Below are 17846 nucleotides of genomic sequence, written 5' to 3' on the forward strand. Positions count from 1 at the left end.
CATAGTGGGGAACGAGGCAGGTGATTTTTGCAAGAGCAATATAGCTATCTCTTAGGTCTCCATGTGGTGAACGTATGACCTTTTCATGTATTATTCGATCTCAAATTAACTCCATTTTACCACAATTCCATCTGTGGTAGTGGCAAAAAATAATAACCAGGGTTGGAAGGCCCGCCCTACAAAGTATGTGCCGTATGACGCTGTAGAGCTGCCAGCCCCAGGGCGTATGGGTTGCCATCAAGGAGTTTCCAACAGCATAATTAGGCACTGTTGTTCCCCTACATCTAAGTGAGACAGTGGAACTGAAGGTAGGAGGAACAGGAGCGTCACCATTCCTGCCAACTTCTAAATGAACCCTATTGTACGTAAATGCGTTATGTAGCCTGAAACTCTATCTGGATACCTTTGTTGGGATGGAATGTCCTCACCTTGGTAGCTTGATGTCCCCCCTGCTCTGAGTTAGTCACCTGTCACTGAGTCTGGTAACCTGACTTTCTTTTGGCCAGCGCCCTTGAAATTCTGCATGCACCCTGAGGCCTCGGCCCAAAACTGACCATGAGACCCAGAGTGTAGCTCTGACCTCAAGTGCGGAATTCCAAAAGTATAGCATTTAACTGATTTGAGACTACTTCTGAGCCTTTGGCACATGTACAGTGAGTGGTAGTGGCAGTGTACTGTTTTGCACTGTTTTTGAAGCCAGAGCTTTTTCCCGGTTTCAGAAAAGAGCACTGGGCCAAATCATGAAAAGTTCTGCTTGTGTGGCATGCCCAAACCCTGAGCGGTCAGCCACATGTCCAATTTTGAAATGGCACAAGATGGAAGCGTTGATAACAGCCTCCCTAGGCAGTGGAAGTGTATCGTGTGCATTCCTGAGCAGGAGTGTATAGCCCCAAACACTGAGGTGCAGAGAGGAAGAAGGATGCCTTTAGAAATTCAGTGTGACCTATTTAGCGGGGGATTGCTTATTCGCCCTTACTGAGTTAGGCATTTAATTGATGGTAAGGAAAAGGGGCGAGTCAGACAATTCAGTTGCGTGAAGGATACATTTCTAGTCATGTCCTGGACCTTTTGTCTATTCTTGAGCGGCCCATCTAGGAAGGCTCATGACTGCCAGGTGCATTGGTTCACACTTAGTGAGCAGATATTATGGGTATCTATCATTTTTGGCGCCGTCATAGTCTCTACTTGCTGTGGGAGCCATATTCTTACACAAAGAATTGTCTGCACTGTAGAAAGAAAATGAAGTGATAAAAAGGACCCGCCCCAAACCAGCTTTTGAGCTGTAGGGAGTGGGCCTACATCCCCTGTCTGGAAACTATGTATAACAACCATTTGCAATGCAACAGGTCTCGCATTTCTCTGAGTTAGAGCTATTAGAAGTTGTAAACTCCCAACCGGACTTTTCTTGCCTCATTAAATGGAAAAAAAACTAGCATGATCGCGCGGCTAAACAAGCGAAATCGCACTGTGAAAAAAGAGAAAAAGTAGTCCACAAACCAGATGAAAAACAGCGAGCCTCGTATGTTTTCAGTACTTTGTCTATGCGCTCAAGGAGGGCTAACCACCAGAAAAGGCATGACATATGCATGCCTTCCACTAATGAAAGCAAGCATATTTTAAAAGGCAAGCCCCCAAACCAATTAAATATACTTATGTGACGTGGATGGGGCTCCGAGCTCTTTTCTAAATACTACAGCGTCTCGCAAGCGATACGCATGCGCATGCTACGCAGGCTCGACCCTAAAATGGGGCCAAAACCTTCCCACTTGGTTCCAGTTCTAAGCTGCTTGACGGACCAATGACGAGGGTACAGGAAGCATCTCCCAGCAGTAAGAAGACACTGTTTGAAATCTTCACATCTTGCTGGAGAAGCCATGTGTCTGAATGAGGACTGGGAACCTAACTGCCTACTGAGATGGCAGAAAGGAGCACCTTGACAGACAGGCACTGTCTGCCTTAGGAAGAAAAGCCCAGCTGCCAATTCTTGGGAGTCAAGATTTATGTAAGGACCTGCAAGTTATAGACTCTGTTTCTATGTGTAGTGATCCACATAGAAACCCTAGTGTACATGCAAGAACTGCTACTGTACCTATTACGTTTTTTTGTGATTAAAGTTATTTTTTCTTTTAAAAAACGCATTGTACTCGATATAATCTTATTGCAGCATTCTAGAATGAAAGATCACGGGACACCAGTGGTAAATGGCCCCAACCACACAGCTTAAGGCCCAGTAGCTCATGCTTGCCCTGTGGCACTCCAGTGGTTAATTTGTAAATAAAAACGTGACGGTGCCCAAAACTCTCCTCTGAAACTTCTGGCTGCTGCAATTAAATGTGCGAGCACAGAATACTGAGGCAGCTTAATCCTAAAACCATCTCAGGCCTCTTTAATCCATTTGCAGCCACTCCGTGCCCCTTCTGCTCACTCGTGCAGCTTTCTGCTTTCCCCTATGTGATGCTTTTCCGTCATTAGCTTCCTCCTTCTTTGTCAGTATCTTTTATTCGCAGTAAATTCCTGATGCAGAAAAATAAGTGCCGGCCACCAAAATGTAAGTGCCAGCGCCCCCCACCAGCAACCACCAGTTCAAATTAAGCACTGCACGCCCAAGTCGTACTGACAACGTTTAACAACACCATAAACTAATCCAACGTGGTTTTCACATTTGAGGCAATCATTTAATCAGTCATTTATAGCATTGTAAAGACAAGTATTGTCCTTGTCTGTGCACGTCTGTGACCGAGGCTAATTAGGAAGAGAAGCTGGTCCCATGATTGGTGCACGGCCCACGGGTATAAGTAGCCAATGAACACGAAAGTGGTGCATTAGAAATGGTTGCACAGAATATATCCCTCAAATCTCCACGTTCAAAGCTGCTATTTCGCTGTACAGCCTTGCAGTGGTTCTGATGGTTGTTGTATCGCTGCTACACTGATGCTCCAGGGAGGCCCACGCCTCAGAACTGCAGGGCGTAGGGTGCAGTGTCGGCAAGTCCTAGAAGCACGTGCTGAGTGACGTCACTGAAGACCTCATGTTCCTTGGCATGTTCTTTACCCCGGAGTGCAGGGGGAGCACAGCAGGACAGGATGGGAGGTTTTAAAAGTGACGTTATCACAATACAGATGGCCTGAACGCATGTAAGATGTTTAAAACGGCAAAACATGTAAACGTGTACGGTTTGTTCCAATCTTTCGCGTACTGTTTGAAAGAACGTATTCAGTACCACGAAATAACCCGTGGACCCTGTGAACTGTCCATTCATCTTTCCAAGGTTGGTACATTTGGTACTAATAAACGGTGTTATGGTGACAAATTTTGTTTGCACACTAAAAAGAAGAGCTATGTGAAAAACAAGTTATTATTAGCATGTTTTTGTCGTTTACTGCAAGGATACGGTATATCTACTGTGTATTTGTCAGTATAGCACATTGACACTTGCTGCTGCTAGAGATGTGCTACATAAGATACATGTAAATGTGCAGGTCACGACTTTGCGTACTGGACTGGACTTTGCGTACAGCCTTTTATCCTTCTGAGGCTGGTACATTAAGTGATATTAGTTTGATTAGCAGCAACCCTTGTGATGTTCAGCACTTAGAATTTGTAAAAAGTCTAGAAAAAAGCGCTATTTGAAGTATGTTATTTAATATGAGAAACATAGAGTAATGTCACTTTTCTTGAAAAATTGCATAACTAAACTTTTGATTCTAAGCTTTTAAGGAAACAGTAAAATGGTGTTGCCCCATATCTGCCACTTTTCATCTCTCCCACCCCATTAGTTTCACCCCACTACTACTTCGACTGCCATGAGTTAGGCTTAAAGTTTTATGCAAGTAACGAACAACAAGGTAAATTTAAAAAAAAGTTTACATTTTAATTAAAAGTAAAAACAATTTCAAAAGATCGGAAATACGTAATTAGTTGATGTTAAATATGTAAAATATACAGCTTCCTCAATGTGTACTTTAAGGTAAAACGTATGGTGGCTTCACTCACCGATCGCTTAGTTTAAGACTATTTCTTTAATTTCCTTAACATATTTTATCATAAATAGGAGCATCAATTTTAAGGATGTTGGCTAATAGATATCCTACGGTTCTAATGAAAAATTGAATTAAAATACTAATAATGTATTCCATTAAGTTAAAACAGAAACTATATTTATATTAATGTTTACGTTGAAATCGTGTTATGTTTATGGGCAGCATTTTAATATTAAATATGATGTAGTTTAAAAATTGTAATATTTAACAATAGTTATAGTTACATTTCCTGTTTAGGGTTTGTCTAGGGTACTAGTTACAATCCGAGGTAGAGTTTTCATCAAGAAGGGTTGGAACAGTTTTGAGGTGGGGGTTAAAACTGGGCTCTCGTTTTAAGATGTGTGCAGGAACCGCATCAGTAGTCATGTTCGTTAGCAGGAGAGAGAGGGTTGGTATTTTGACAGCGAAGGATTACAGTAGGATCCCCAGATATCAGTGAACCCACAGAGATTCCCATGTGGTTGTACTCCTTTCTGGGACTTTTTCCCATACACGTGTCAGATGTAACCTGCGGAAAAGTACTTAAGGAAAGAAAAAAATGGTGGCGCGTTTTAAATACTTGCTTATTTAGTCTAATGTAGATCGGAACTCTCGTTTCTATCCTAACTGGAATTACGATTATACCATTACCATGTCGTTTTGAAACAACGGCAGGTGGACGCAATAGTGGCCAAAGTAATTACAAAACAGCTATTCTACATTTCATATTATTCAGTTAAAGCAGGGCTCGAAAAAGGCGAGATTCAGTGGGATTCCGGTTCTGGCAGCCATTGTTGAACCGGAACCAGCATCCGGGCTTAAATGTTCCCGGCTGTGTGGTGACATCAAGAAGAGGGGCGTTATTTAACCCCCCCAACACCATATACACAAACACACAATTAAAGTATTCACTCCTAAAAAGTTGGGGACAGGAGCAGTCGGTATGGTGAGGTGTGTCCCGGAGGGATTTTTACATGTGCAAACAGGTCGATAAAAAACAAAACACACACTCTCTCCCACTGCCTTCTTTGTTTTGAAGTTCTTAAATATTTTATTTTTACAAAATATTGTTTTAAGTACCCCTAACAATCCGCACTGCTCCCCGTTTCCATTGGTTCTTAAGCTCCCTCATGCCCTGTTTCTCATGTGTGTATTATTTTGCCATGATAATCAGCAGCGATTGTTTGGAAAAATATGATACAATCTCACACGTGTTTCTCCTCACGATCCAGCGCTGCAGCTGCCAGTGTGAGAGGAGGGTCCGATGCTGCTGGTTTTCTTCCGGAGCAGCCCCAACCCGGCAGTAAATGTCTCACTTTGCGGACAAGCACGAATTAATTTTGTATCAGTTGTGTTTCCTACTGGAGCGGTTAGACGTCAGATCGACCACAGCTGGACCACATTCCACGATCACCCAAAACAAAGGTACCATGGGGTGTGACTTCACAAGTTCCCACGGGACAAAGTTATATTTTTGGTACAACGTAGACCTCGCATCTCACTTAAAATGTACTCTATTTGTGGCCAATTTGACACGAAGAATAACTTTATTACCACTTTTTCATGTTACCAGAGTTTTTTTTAGGGTAAAGGTAGTAAAAATAATGCATAGGCTGTCAGTGTAAAACACCCCGTGTCCTAAAATTGTGGGTTCCCAGCGTAGATATTTTCCATTTCCAGCACTGACTAAAATATTTAATACCACACGTAGTCCGTTCTAGTTTGAGTGCCTGCCATGCCCTCCTTAAACTCAGTAGATTTTCAAACTTGAGCTTTCTGTCCAGGTATGTCATTGAAATCCAGTAGAGATCTTAGAAGCCCGAACAATTCGTTAAAAACATGCATTATTCATGCTGTTTTGTGGCTGCTGGTATGACCGCACTGTTGGATTCCCAAGCATGGATCTGAGCAAGTGACTGTGAAAAGCAAAGAACGCTCTCTGGTGAAGTTTACCTAAGCGGAACTGGCAGTGTAGCAGGATGTGGTTGCTTAGTAACCGTTGCCAGGCTTCCGTGGGCCCAACACACAGGGCGCCTGCTGGCTGCACATGGGCGCTTCCTGACCCTTATAAAGGAAGATTAACATTGGGGACGCTCCTCCATCGCCCTACCTGGCACAATGTGTGACTCCGAGGAGCGGGGGCAGCGGGCAACCCCCAGCCCCAAGGCCAAGCCGGAACTGCTGAAAACAGGCGACTACTACCGTGTCAGAGACGACCTGCCGGAAAGGTTCAACTACCCCAGCTGCTTCAAGGGTTACAGGTGAGGAGAGCGTGTCCAGGATCTGCTGGGATGCAGCCGTTTTTCCACCTGTCCCTTCAAACTTCACTAATTTTAGCTGATGTCCTGATTTTCAGAGAGGGTCGCCTGAGCAGAGAGAAGGCACGTTTCCATATGTTCCAATGAAGAATTAGTTAGCAGTCAGTAGAACAAAACAATTTACTTAACACGGATTATACTGTGTATAAAAGTTGCAATTATTTTCCTTTAGTGCCACACCTAAGTCATTCTAAGACCATCAGTTCATGCCAAATAATAGTCCTATGTGTAGTTTGTGGAATGTCTTGTTTTTTTGGGTTTCAAAATCTGCTCGCCTTAAGTCTGGGCAATGTAGGAGATGGGGCAGTTTCCTCGGATAATATCTGACTGAAGCAGTGACATATCGCATTTTTCACACGGCATGTAATCTTGTCCCCCCACTGGGCCTCATTTCTTGGAAGTGACATTTTATAACGCGAGGTGATTGCTGCACGATGCCTCAGTGATTTGCGTGCTTTTTTCTGGCCCCTGGTCTGACTTGTTCATTACGCATTTGAATCCGGGCAGAACCAACTCAGCCTTTCATCCTTCTAAGGTCAATACACTGGATAATATAAACACATTTTATCTAAAGTGTGAAGAAATGGCAACGCATGACATTGTCCACATCAATTATGTCCATATTTCAATATCTCCTCGCCCTTATTGGCAGAGCACCCATCCAAACTACCGATCTTTATATTCCACGCCTTGTAGTTTCATAGCATGCGTGCATTGAGAGTTCATCGACCGTTGCAGGATGGGGAGGGAGGGAGAGAGGGATGTTTTAAACATTTGTGTTTTAACAGCACTTTCACCACATAGGCCTGCCGAGCACTCAAGTTTACTAACTCCATGCATGAGTAGCCCTTCCCAGGTAGGTTTTTGTCTGATTTTACAGTGGGATAAACATGACTACAAGCACCAGAATGCAAAGTAAAAATACCCTGGAAGAACCACTCTCAAGTGGAATCAAGATACACGAGGGCTCGGTACCCCACGAAAGAATTGCAATATAAGCGGATGAAAATAATTTTCATCAATCATATATCCTGGGTTAAATCATCTCTCGTAATGTGGACTTTATGGCCTACGAAGTGTGAATAGTGTCAAGCATTGTCTTCAGCTGAAGTGCAAAGTCTCTTAGTCATATCTGTGTGATCCAGGTTACCTGCCATTCAGCATCTCACTGTCTGTACTTTTGTGCCAAGTTCTGCATACTGCTAGATTTTTCCATTGAGCCATTTCATGTGTACTTCCAATGTTTGTTGCATTATCATGCGCATTCATTTTTGTGCAGCATTTGAAAACATTTGCACACTGCTGGTATACCATCTTAGAATGAAATTTTGTGTTCACTAGCACTGCAGGGTGGCATGAATCTGGTAACTGTTTATGACAGAATGGATAATTTAGCGTAGGTGATTGAGAAGGCTTGATGGTATACTCAAATATATTGTTCTGGCTGAACACGTGCCATGAGGACTGTGACTGTTTGAAGAGGGGCTGAGTAAGGCAACTCTTTCCGAGCATCACTGAATGACAAAAGTCGACTTTGGCTACTGTTATTTTGTGGATCAATGATAGAATTTCATCAGAAACTACTTATATATTTCTTTGTCGATGCAGGAGTTGTGTGTTGTTCTGGAGAATGAAGCCACAAGCTGGCATTCGAGGGAGACATAAGAAAGCCAATGTGTAGTAATGGTCATTTGTTTCATAATTTATAATTTTTACAGAACAACTGAACCTGCTGACGTCTAAATCTGAGGTACAGGAAAGCCTGATAATTTAATTGTGTGTCATCAGCATACATCAAGAGCCTCTGATGAAATTGTCTGCAGGAAACAAACAGCACCAGTGAGAAAGCCCATGAAACTCCACTGATGGATCATGAAACTCCACTGATAGATTTACAGAGGAGCATTTAAATGGTGGAATGGTGACGTAAAAGAGCAGAGATACATAAAAAGATTTCAGCTATTCTGAAAGTGTCCATTACCTGACAACGCCCATTTGCAAAAAATACTTTATGCGGGCCCTGGATTGGAATCACCAGCAGTTAATTTTCTGAATTCAGGCACGTAATGAGTCTTGCTCATAAAAAAAGGTAATTTGAATGCTTGTAATTAATTAAAATGCCCTGGGGTACAGTGCTCTAGCTGCTCATCTTTTTTACAGCATTCATAGTAAAAATGTACTTTCCTGACAGTTTCAATGGTCCTTGCTGAGATACAATAAACATATTCTGTTATCTATAATAAGTAATTCGATCTCAAGAGGAGACTTTAACATTGCTCCAGATCACTGACTAAGCAGAAACTGTATATCCACATACATTTTTGATGAGACAGTCTATTACGAAGCCGTCGTAAAGACTATTTAGATTTATAGACATCTGGATGTTGGAGGTTTACTCTACATGAGGGTGCACCTATATTTTACCTACACACATAACATCCTAGGATTGACGTCTTCAGTCATTATCCTCCAAAATGAATGCAATTTGCAATAACTCTTCGTACACCTCAGATCCGACCTTCAAATGTTTCTCATTTGAGACAGTACATGGATATTGAATAACATGAAGCTTAAATCTACTTTACTCAGAACTATTACTCAAGGACAAGGTAAAAAGTGATATAACTAATTTTGTAGCAAACAACCGAGGAGGCATGATTCATATCAGCATAATTTGGCTCAAAAGTCTATAGGCACAATAACTGTATACACGACCCAAGTGAACAAAAACTATTCAGATGACAAAAGATCAGTAAACAAACTTGCACGAGCTTTGCAAGTTATGTGTCTGTCACCTGGAAGCTTGCCCAAGAAGCATGGCAGGAAATGAATGGACCAAACGCATTATAAATGATATCCACACAAAGAAGTTGGAATTAGTTGGTTGCAAATTTGCTGTTACTCTTGAAAAATAGTTCTTGGGGATGTAAACTGTTTGCCTTCTAATTGAGAAAGCTTAACAGTAGTGGAGTGGGATAGAAAGGGTGTGGATGGGGTCTTGATCAAAGATATAGGCACAAAATAAACTTCTCTCTTCAATGAATCAAACATACTTTTTGCTAATTCACCTGAGTTACCTGCCAAGATAAACTTTTAAAGTTATCAAAAAGAACATTCGGAAGAGGGCAGTAAAGAAATCACGGTCATCCTAGTTACAGATTCCATCAAGTCCAAGAATTTGTGTAGGTCACAGGTGTACATAGACATGAAATCAGTGTACAGTATAATGCAGCCTAATTTAGAGGTTAGTGATAACTTGGCACCCTATGGTGGTCTTCCTGATGGCAGAGCATCTACTCGCTCTGCCATCTGTTACGCAAAGTAGGTTCCAGTGGAAAAAGCTTTGAAGCCATGCATGTATTTTCGTATCCGATCCCGCCGGGTGGACAGTGTCATTGTTCACAGTCCCATGCAGGAAAACAACACAGTTGTTTCCCATGCACTGCGAGAAAACTCAAAAGCATTTTAGGAACACAAGCTTTACAAGCTGTGTCACAAGAAAGACCAGCCCTTTGAGGATCTGTCTTGGAGAAAACCTTCCCACTAGTTTGCATTGCCACCATGCCATGGCAAGGCTGCAGTCGCTATTCTTTTACCCAGCGGTGGCTCCTGCATTTAGTGGTGAGTGGTAAAGGAACAGCCTCCATGAACTGCCAACTGCCTTGTCCACTCATTTATTGAATTCACTGCACAGTGGTGGTTTTTCTGATGCCAGATCCTCTGCCAGCTCTGTGGTCCACTGCTTGGAACAGCTTCAGGTGCTAGTAACCTTGGAAGCAAAGTCCACTGCGTTTCTTTTGTCTGGGCATGACACCTGAACCATGGGCGATTTTACTACTGAATATTGATACCAATAATATTGTGGTACAAGAATATTTAGGACAGAATATGGAGGGACAAAATATAGAAATGTAAGTGCATATATGGAAGTATAGAATTACTATTTCTAACTCCACATCCACATACCTTGAAAATATATGTACAACTTAGGTACATATAAATGGAATTAGGTATAGAAAATCTAGGCTCAACTACCTGTCAATATTGTATATTTGATATTCTGTCCTTGATACTGTGTCCCATCAATAATGTGGTTTCGATATTCAGGGGGTACACCACTGTGAACAGGAAAAGTACACTAGTGTCTCCCATGCTCTGCAGCTTAAAGGGATACATTACTTTTAATTTTACCTCTTTAAGAGTCTCTCTTTGGGGGAAATAGGAAGTGCCAACAAGGGGTGTCTGTCTGAGGGAAAAATAAAAAAAAGTGACACCAGGTGCCCTGTGACATCTTCCCATCCTCATCCATCTCTCCCTCCCTTGCCAGCTGGCTCCCACCATGGAGATAGGAGCCTTTTCAGATGGGAAAACTGGCACCAGCTGGCAGGCTAATGATACATTTGGTGGGCCTGCTGTGGTAGAAATGGCAAAGGCAGTGCCAACACCCCCCTCCCATCCCCCCCCAGGTGCACAATGGTCCACCTGCTTGCACCTGCTAAACCTACGGAGATCCTTGGGTCTTTTGACTAAACAGTGGAATTTCTCTTTAATAAAGAGAGCTGCTTAGATCCTCACAAAAATATGGACAACATATTTAGAGGAGTTTATACAATAACAGTATTTAGAGCGGCAAGGCATCTTTGATAAAGTGGGTTATGGTGACATTTATGTTTTCTAGCTTATTAAAAATACAAGAATCTCTAAATCAAGAAACGTAAAAAATCGTGCCTGATGTGGAAACGTATTTTATTATTTTAATTGGAACTAAATATTCAATGCCTTCACTAGAAAAAAACGTTGCTGAAAGATTTTGACAATCTATAATAACTCTGTCCTGAAATTTCAAAACTTTTTTTTCCACAAGTGTATTAGAAGATCTTATAATTATCCTAACATCAATGTGTTTAGGGATGTAGAGATATTCCTAGAGCACAAACACAGGAATGGAGTGCTAGACAAAAGTGAGGGCAAATAATGGAGGGTCGAGTAGGGAAGGAAGGCGAGAAGCAGCAGGCCAGACGTTAGGGTGGGAAAGTGTTTGAGTGGAAAATTAAAAGTGTGGTCCTCTCTCCAGAGGTGGTACAGCATCAGGGGAGGGTTACATAGTATGAAGTATTGCTTGAAGAGAAGGGTCTTCAGATACTTACACGTATTAAGGAAGGAGGAAACGTGAGAGATCTGGGTGGGGATGGAGTTCCAGATCCTGGGTGCTTAGCGAGCGTCTTGCCATCCTGCAGTTTATGGTTTTGAGCTTGGCTGCCTTTTAGCTAGGTTACTGCTAAAAAGATACCTCCAACATACTGACCTTCTATTGTAAATGCTACTTGATTCACCAGAATGCTTCCTTTGGTTGCGATGTACGTGGTGTGCTTCATTTTAAACCTTGAAGCTACTGGCAGGCTAACACAATTGTTTAACTTTGTCTTTTCAACTTTTGCTACTGTTTTCCGAGTGAAAGGTAAAAAAAGAGGAATTAAATTAATAAAAATTTGCCAGCCATACAACCCAATTAAATGCCCATTTCTTAAAGTCAGACTCAGATACTGACTGACCTTAGCTCTTGTACCCAACTTCTCCTTACCCTCCAGTTGTCAAGCCTCTGATCTCTTATGACCCACTTTCTGTAACTGACATCACTGATTTGCTAAAAGAAAGTCGATCCTCCGTGTCACCCTTGTCACCTGTGTCAGTCTGGACAAAAACTAGCGTTCAAATCTCACCGTACCTGAGAGAACTTATAAATACTTTAACCTGAACGGACATTTTACCTGAACAACTTAAACATATTATTGTCTGCCCTCTATGAAAACCCCTCAAAATGTAAATTTCTTAGACCCATTTTGTTACTTTGCATCTCAAAATTGATCAAAAAAGCAGCCCCACTCCACTTCAAAGTATTTTAGGAAAACGATAACTGTCCTCATGACACTCAGGTCAGCCTCATACTTCCGAGTGGTACGGAGTCAGTGACCACCTCAGTTATAGATGATATAAAAATCATGGTTGCTGGTGGTGTTCTAGTTTTATTGGACCTCTGTGCGACCTTTGACATTATCGACCACGCCATGGTACCTGAGTGGCTTGCCTCTTTTTCAATAGAGTCTACTCCTTGCTTGAATGTCCTCTTCTCTTTGTGGCTATTCACTATACATCCAGCTAGATTAATATTTATTTAAATCCAAACATCTTTGTTGGTGTGTGCCACAGGAATTTAAAGTACCCCCTCTATTGTTTAACATATATTTAGCCCTGCTCTCATTTTTAATACATAAATACAGTGTTAAAGCATATTTTACGCAGATGACTCACTACTGGTCTATCACCTCCCAACTTCATCTAGATGTTCGACCTATTTTTTAAAAACTCCATAATAGATGCAAACAAAGTTCTTAAAGTTAAACCCAGAAAAACAAAAATCTTTGCCAGCTACAATAACATCAACAAATGGGACCCATTTTATGGTCCACATCACTTGGAACCCCTCCCAATCAGGTTAACACAGCTTGTAACTAGGAGGGTCATCTTAGATGCAAAATTAGCCTTAGGTTACTAGACCTCAATGGTTGTTAAATCCTGCTGTGTCCGGTTAGGAACCACAGGAAGATTTGTCCATTCCTCTCATTCTCACTCACAGGTACTGCAGCAAAACCTTTTATTTTATCTTGGCGCACCCGCAGCAGCTGTGCCTATCTAGGCCTACCTCAAACCGGTTTTAAAAGACTGCAGTATCTTCTAAATACTACCACCAGTATCATTAAAAAATTCGAACAAGTCACTGCTCTTATTAGCATACTACGCCCCTCCCCACCTTTCCAGCAAATAAATTAAAGATATACCTCTCAGCCCAGAAAGTAAGATCGGCTAACTCCCGCTCGTCACAATTATTGGATACACTACAGATTTGGGGAAGTAGAGATTTCCATATTTAGGGTCCATTTCTGTGGAACTCTTTATCTTTTGCCATAAGAAAGGAGCATTACCGACTCAAGTTCCTTAAAGGCCTTAAAACATAGGTCTTCACTCAATAGATAGACTTTAATTGTGTACTGCAGCCCCTCTATTTTCAGAATCAAGCGTTTAAGAGACTATCACAAGTGATTCTATGCTCTGTAGGCAATTATATAACAACAATAATCATAATAACAATAATAAGCAAAGAATTCAAACTTCTGGTTCACAGGCACTTTTGGTATATCTCTCTTGGTCATGTGTTACCTCAATTGCAGCTCGTCTCTCTGTGGTGTACTATTTGTCTCTGTTAGAAATGGGATCTTTAGTTATCAGTGATTTGCACTCTGTCCAAGTAGGGGCCCTCACTCTAGTCTTATAAGGGAGTCACACAGCTAAGATAACCCCTGCTCACCCCCTGGGTAGCTTGGGTCAAGCAGTCAGGCTTATCTCATAGGCAATGTGTAAAGGCTTTGTACAGACACACCCGGACACACACACACAGGAAAACCACAAAAGGACTCCACACTACTTTAGAAACATATGTAATATTTATCTGAACAAAACAAGACCAAAAATGACAAAAATCCAAAAAAAACAAATCAAGATATCACTTTTTGAAGGTTTAAAGGAGTCATAATCCATAGGAATCATTGGTTGTATCCTTTTAACACACAGCGCCTGGGATGCATCAAAAGCAAAGACAATGCAGGTCTCAGAAGTGGTGATGCTCTGAAAAGCAAAGCGATGCGTCAGTTCCTTACTGCGCAGGGGAGGTGATGTGTCAAATCTTTCCTCACAGGAGAAGCAGCGCATTGATTCACAGACACGCAGCCTCGTTTTTTTACTGTGGTGCGAATGTCAATGAGAAATTGACACCCCGGGAACGATGAGAGGAAAATCCAGACGTGCTGAGTAGATGGAATCATGCTGAACCAGGCACTGTGTTGATTCCGCAGCCACCAGACCGACGCAGCATAAATGTTTCTGCAGTGGCGTGTGAGTGCGTGTATTTCCTCCTTCAGGTCAGCAGCTTCCACTTCCAAGGGCCTAGGGACTGAAGTTGGCACCACTTGGCAAGTCAGGACTCTTAGCAGAAGAGCCCAAGCACTGGTAGATGATGTCCCTGAGTCTTATTAAAAGGAGGCAAGCTCAGCACAATCCCTTGGAGAGTCTTGGAAAGCAAGATGTAGAAAGAAGAGTCCATTCCTTTCAATCCCAGGACAGAAGCAGCAGGCCGGCACAGCAAAGCAACAGGCAGAGTGGCAGTCCCTCCTACAATATCCAGCTCTTTTTCCTGGCAGAATATTCTCAGTCTGAAGTGTTCTAACTTTGTGGGGCCAGATGTCCAATACTTATCTCTGTCTTTGAAGTAGGCAAACTTCAAGGAGATGTCTTTGTAGTGCACAAGATCCTGCCTCTCCCTGGCCAGGCCCCAGACACAAATTAGGGGGTTGGAGACTGCTTGGTGTGAGGACAGGCACAGCCCTATTCAAGTGTCAGCTCCTCCCACCATTGTAGCTGAGGAAGACCCAACAGGATATGCAGGGCACAGCTTAGCTCCCTTTATGTTACTGTCTAGAGTGAATTCACAAACAGCCCTACTGTCATCCTGAGCCAGATGTGTATTCCAGCAGACAGGCAGAGGCACAGAATGGTTGAGCAGCTAAAATGCCCACTTTCTAAAAGTGCCATTTTCAAACTTACAATTACAAAATTATCCAAAGGTGTATTTTTGAATTGTGAGTTCAGAGACCTTCAAACCTCATATCCCTTTCTGCTCCCAATGGGAAATTACACTTAGATTATATTTTAAGGCAATCCCCATGATACCCTACAGGAGAGATAGGCCTTACAATAGTGAAAAACAAATTTAGCAGTATTTCAGGACATGTAAAACTCCTCAGTACATGTCCTACTTTTTAAATACACTAAACCCCGCCCATCGGGCTGCCTTGGCCTACATTAAGGGTGACTTACATGTAGTAAAAGGGAACATTTGGGCCTGGCAATTGGGTGCACTTGCCAGGTCAAACTGGCAGTTTAAAGCCCACAGACACTGCAGTGGCAGGTCTGAGGCATGTTTATAGGGCGACTCGTGTGGGTGGCACAATCAGTAGCATTTAGTTTACAGGCCCTGGGCACACACAGTATACTTTACTAGGGACTTACTAGTATATCAAATATGCCAATCATAGATAAGCCATTCACCAATACCATTTATACAGGGATCTCTTGCAGTTTAGCACTGGTCAGATAACGTGCCCAGGGTCCTAAAGCCAGCAAAAGGGAATTTCAGCATTTGGATAAAAAAGCAAGAGGTCAGAAGAAAAAAAAAGACAGGAGAAACCACACCAAGTGCTGAGCGGTCTAACAGTCTTTTTGCTTTCGTAAGACTTTTAACAGTAGGAAGAGCTTTGTGTGTCCTGCAGATAAGCTCGAGTATTTGTCAATATAAATATGAAAGACCTATTCAAAAACTATAGTATTACTCACATACAACAGAATACAATTTATAAACCTACTGCAAGAGATCTCTATCTCTCTTGTCTTTTTTTTGCAGACATCTCTGCCACAGTGGTGGAGCTCTCTGCACACACAAGTGTATGTTTTTAGTTGTCTATGTGGGGTGGGGCTGGGAAGTGATGTGAAAATGTGGCACATTTATTAATGAATAGGAGAGCTTTAGGGGAATTTAAGGATTAGTTTGGAGAGGGACTGGATAAAACAAACATACACCCACAAAAAGAGTAAGACCCTTGCTATTCACAAACCACACTTCCAAAGTTTCTAAAGCCATAAAGATGTCAAAGCAGGTGTAAATGTACTACAACCCAGTGTTTGAGTATGTCAAGCACTAGATATGGTCACTAACTGGTAAAGCAACACACTTCCATGGAAAATATTGAAAAGAGGGAACTAAAATCATACCCTATTGGAACTAATGTTAAGTATAATAAAGTATTTTAACATATACACATATTGTGAGAACGTCATCCTTTTAGCATGTTCACCCTAATTCTTCTGGCTGATACTGGTAGTAACTGACCCTGACTGTGCCTTAGGCTCCCCTAACCAGGCCCAAGGCCAGTGCTCTGAATGAAAGGTATATGGTACAGTGCTCATCTGGATGAAAACCGCCCATCTTGGATTTTAAAGTGTAGTGGTTTATGCAACAAGAAAATGCCACACTTTGGAGGAAGCTGTCATGCTTTTGGTTGGCACCCTGAATCTCACTGGACAGGGTTGCCCCCGCTTGTCCCCCAAGTTGATTGAATAAATGTGGCTGAGCTGCATTGCATCTCAGATATGCTGCCTGAAATCACAAGAAGGACTGCTCTGCTGGAACTCTGGTCTGCAACCCTAAGGACTACACTCTGAAGTGCTGCTCCTGTTGCACAGTGGAACAACTGCACTAACAACTTTCCCTTGCTTCAAAAGGGACTCAGGAGTGGACTCCCTGAAAGCAACAGGTTAACAGAGCTTCACCTGCACTATGCCCACCAAAAAGACATCTGCTGGACAGCCTCCAGTGGCCTTCGAAGGAACTGGCCAGGTGCACTCTGGGAAACATAGTTCCAACATCCCAAGGACCACCTCAGATATTCTAGACCCTTGGATTGGTGTTGTGGATGCCTAAAGATCCCTGCCTGTAAACAAGAAGAAGAAGGACTACCCCTGCTGAAACCCTGGTCTGCACTAAGAAGAACTTCACTCTCAAAGACTGAATCTGCTGCACACTTGACCTTCACAAAAGAGGACTTTGCCAGGCTTCTGAAGGATTCTGGAGTGGACTCCCTGTAAGCGACAGGTATAAAGGAGCTACCAAGAGTGACGTGCATCAACGCCTGCCAGAACAGTCCACCTGGACACTGTTCAGTAGACATTTAAGGATTTGGCAAAGTGCATTGTAATCCCAACATCCCAAGGGACCACACAGGGATTCTGGAACCTTGGATTGGGGTTGTGGACCAAGAAAGTGTCACAGTGTTACATTGCTTGACAGTGTCCCAGTCCAGGGCAACCTTTTTTTTTTTTAACCCTTGGAGCACTTTTTGCTTACAAGCGCCAGTTTTACTTTGAATCTTTTCAAAATTCATATCTCTGGTCCCCTATTTTAGAATTTTGTCGTTTTGGTTTCAATTTAAAGATAAAACTATTTCCTATTTGTATAAATTGGTGTGGACATTTTATTTTGTGTTGTGTCTAACTTTTTACTGTATTGGTGTATTTAAATGCTTTGCATTCCTGTCTCCTAAGTTGAGCCTGCCTGCTCGTTGCCACACTACCAGGGTTTGAGCCAGCGTTCAATGTTTTGAGACCTTGACTGGACCTAACATTGGGTTGGTGGCCTTATTGCTAGTGGTAGGTATGTACTTATCCCTACTGATAATCTGCCTTATAACACACACACGCACACATATATATATATATATATATATATATACATACTTTAAAATGCAATAAACTTAATCTAAGAAAAAAATATTGCATAAATTAATGCATAACATGTAACTAACTTTACTAAATAATAACATATATACATGTTAGTTCAAGGTTA

The 17846-nt window shown here is 42.1% G+C and overlaps 1 protein-coding gene across 2 annotated transcripts in view; it reads left to right on the forward strand.

Annotated features, from left to right (window-relative positions):
* The first annotated feature begins 5268 nt into the window (after positions 1-5268).
* PIERCE1 (piercer of microtubule wall 1) overlaps positions 5269-17846 on the forward strand; it is a 35916-nt gene continuing 23338 nt past the window's right edge. Inside the window, exon 1 of one of the 2 annotated variants that reach the window (XM_069241586.1) lies at positions 5269-5444. In XM_069241586.1, coding sequence (XP_069097687.1) covers positions 5284-5444 — 161 coding nt within the window. In that variant the 5' untranslated portion in view covers positions 5269-5283. Of the gene's footprint in view, positions 5445-6030; positions 6281-17846 lie in introns of those variants that run through there. The other variant, XM_069241587.1, reaches the window with a different exon arrangement.

Source organism: Pleurodeles waltl, chromosome 6 (assembly GCF_031143425.1).
Source record: "Pleurodeles waltl isolate 20211129_DDA chromosome 6, aPleWal1.hap1.20221129, whole genome shotgun sequence".
NCBI classification, from domain to species: Eukaryota; Metazoa; Chordata; class Amphibia; order Caudata; family Salamandridae; genus Pleurodeles; species Pleurodeles waltl.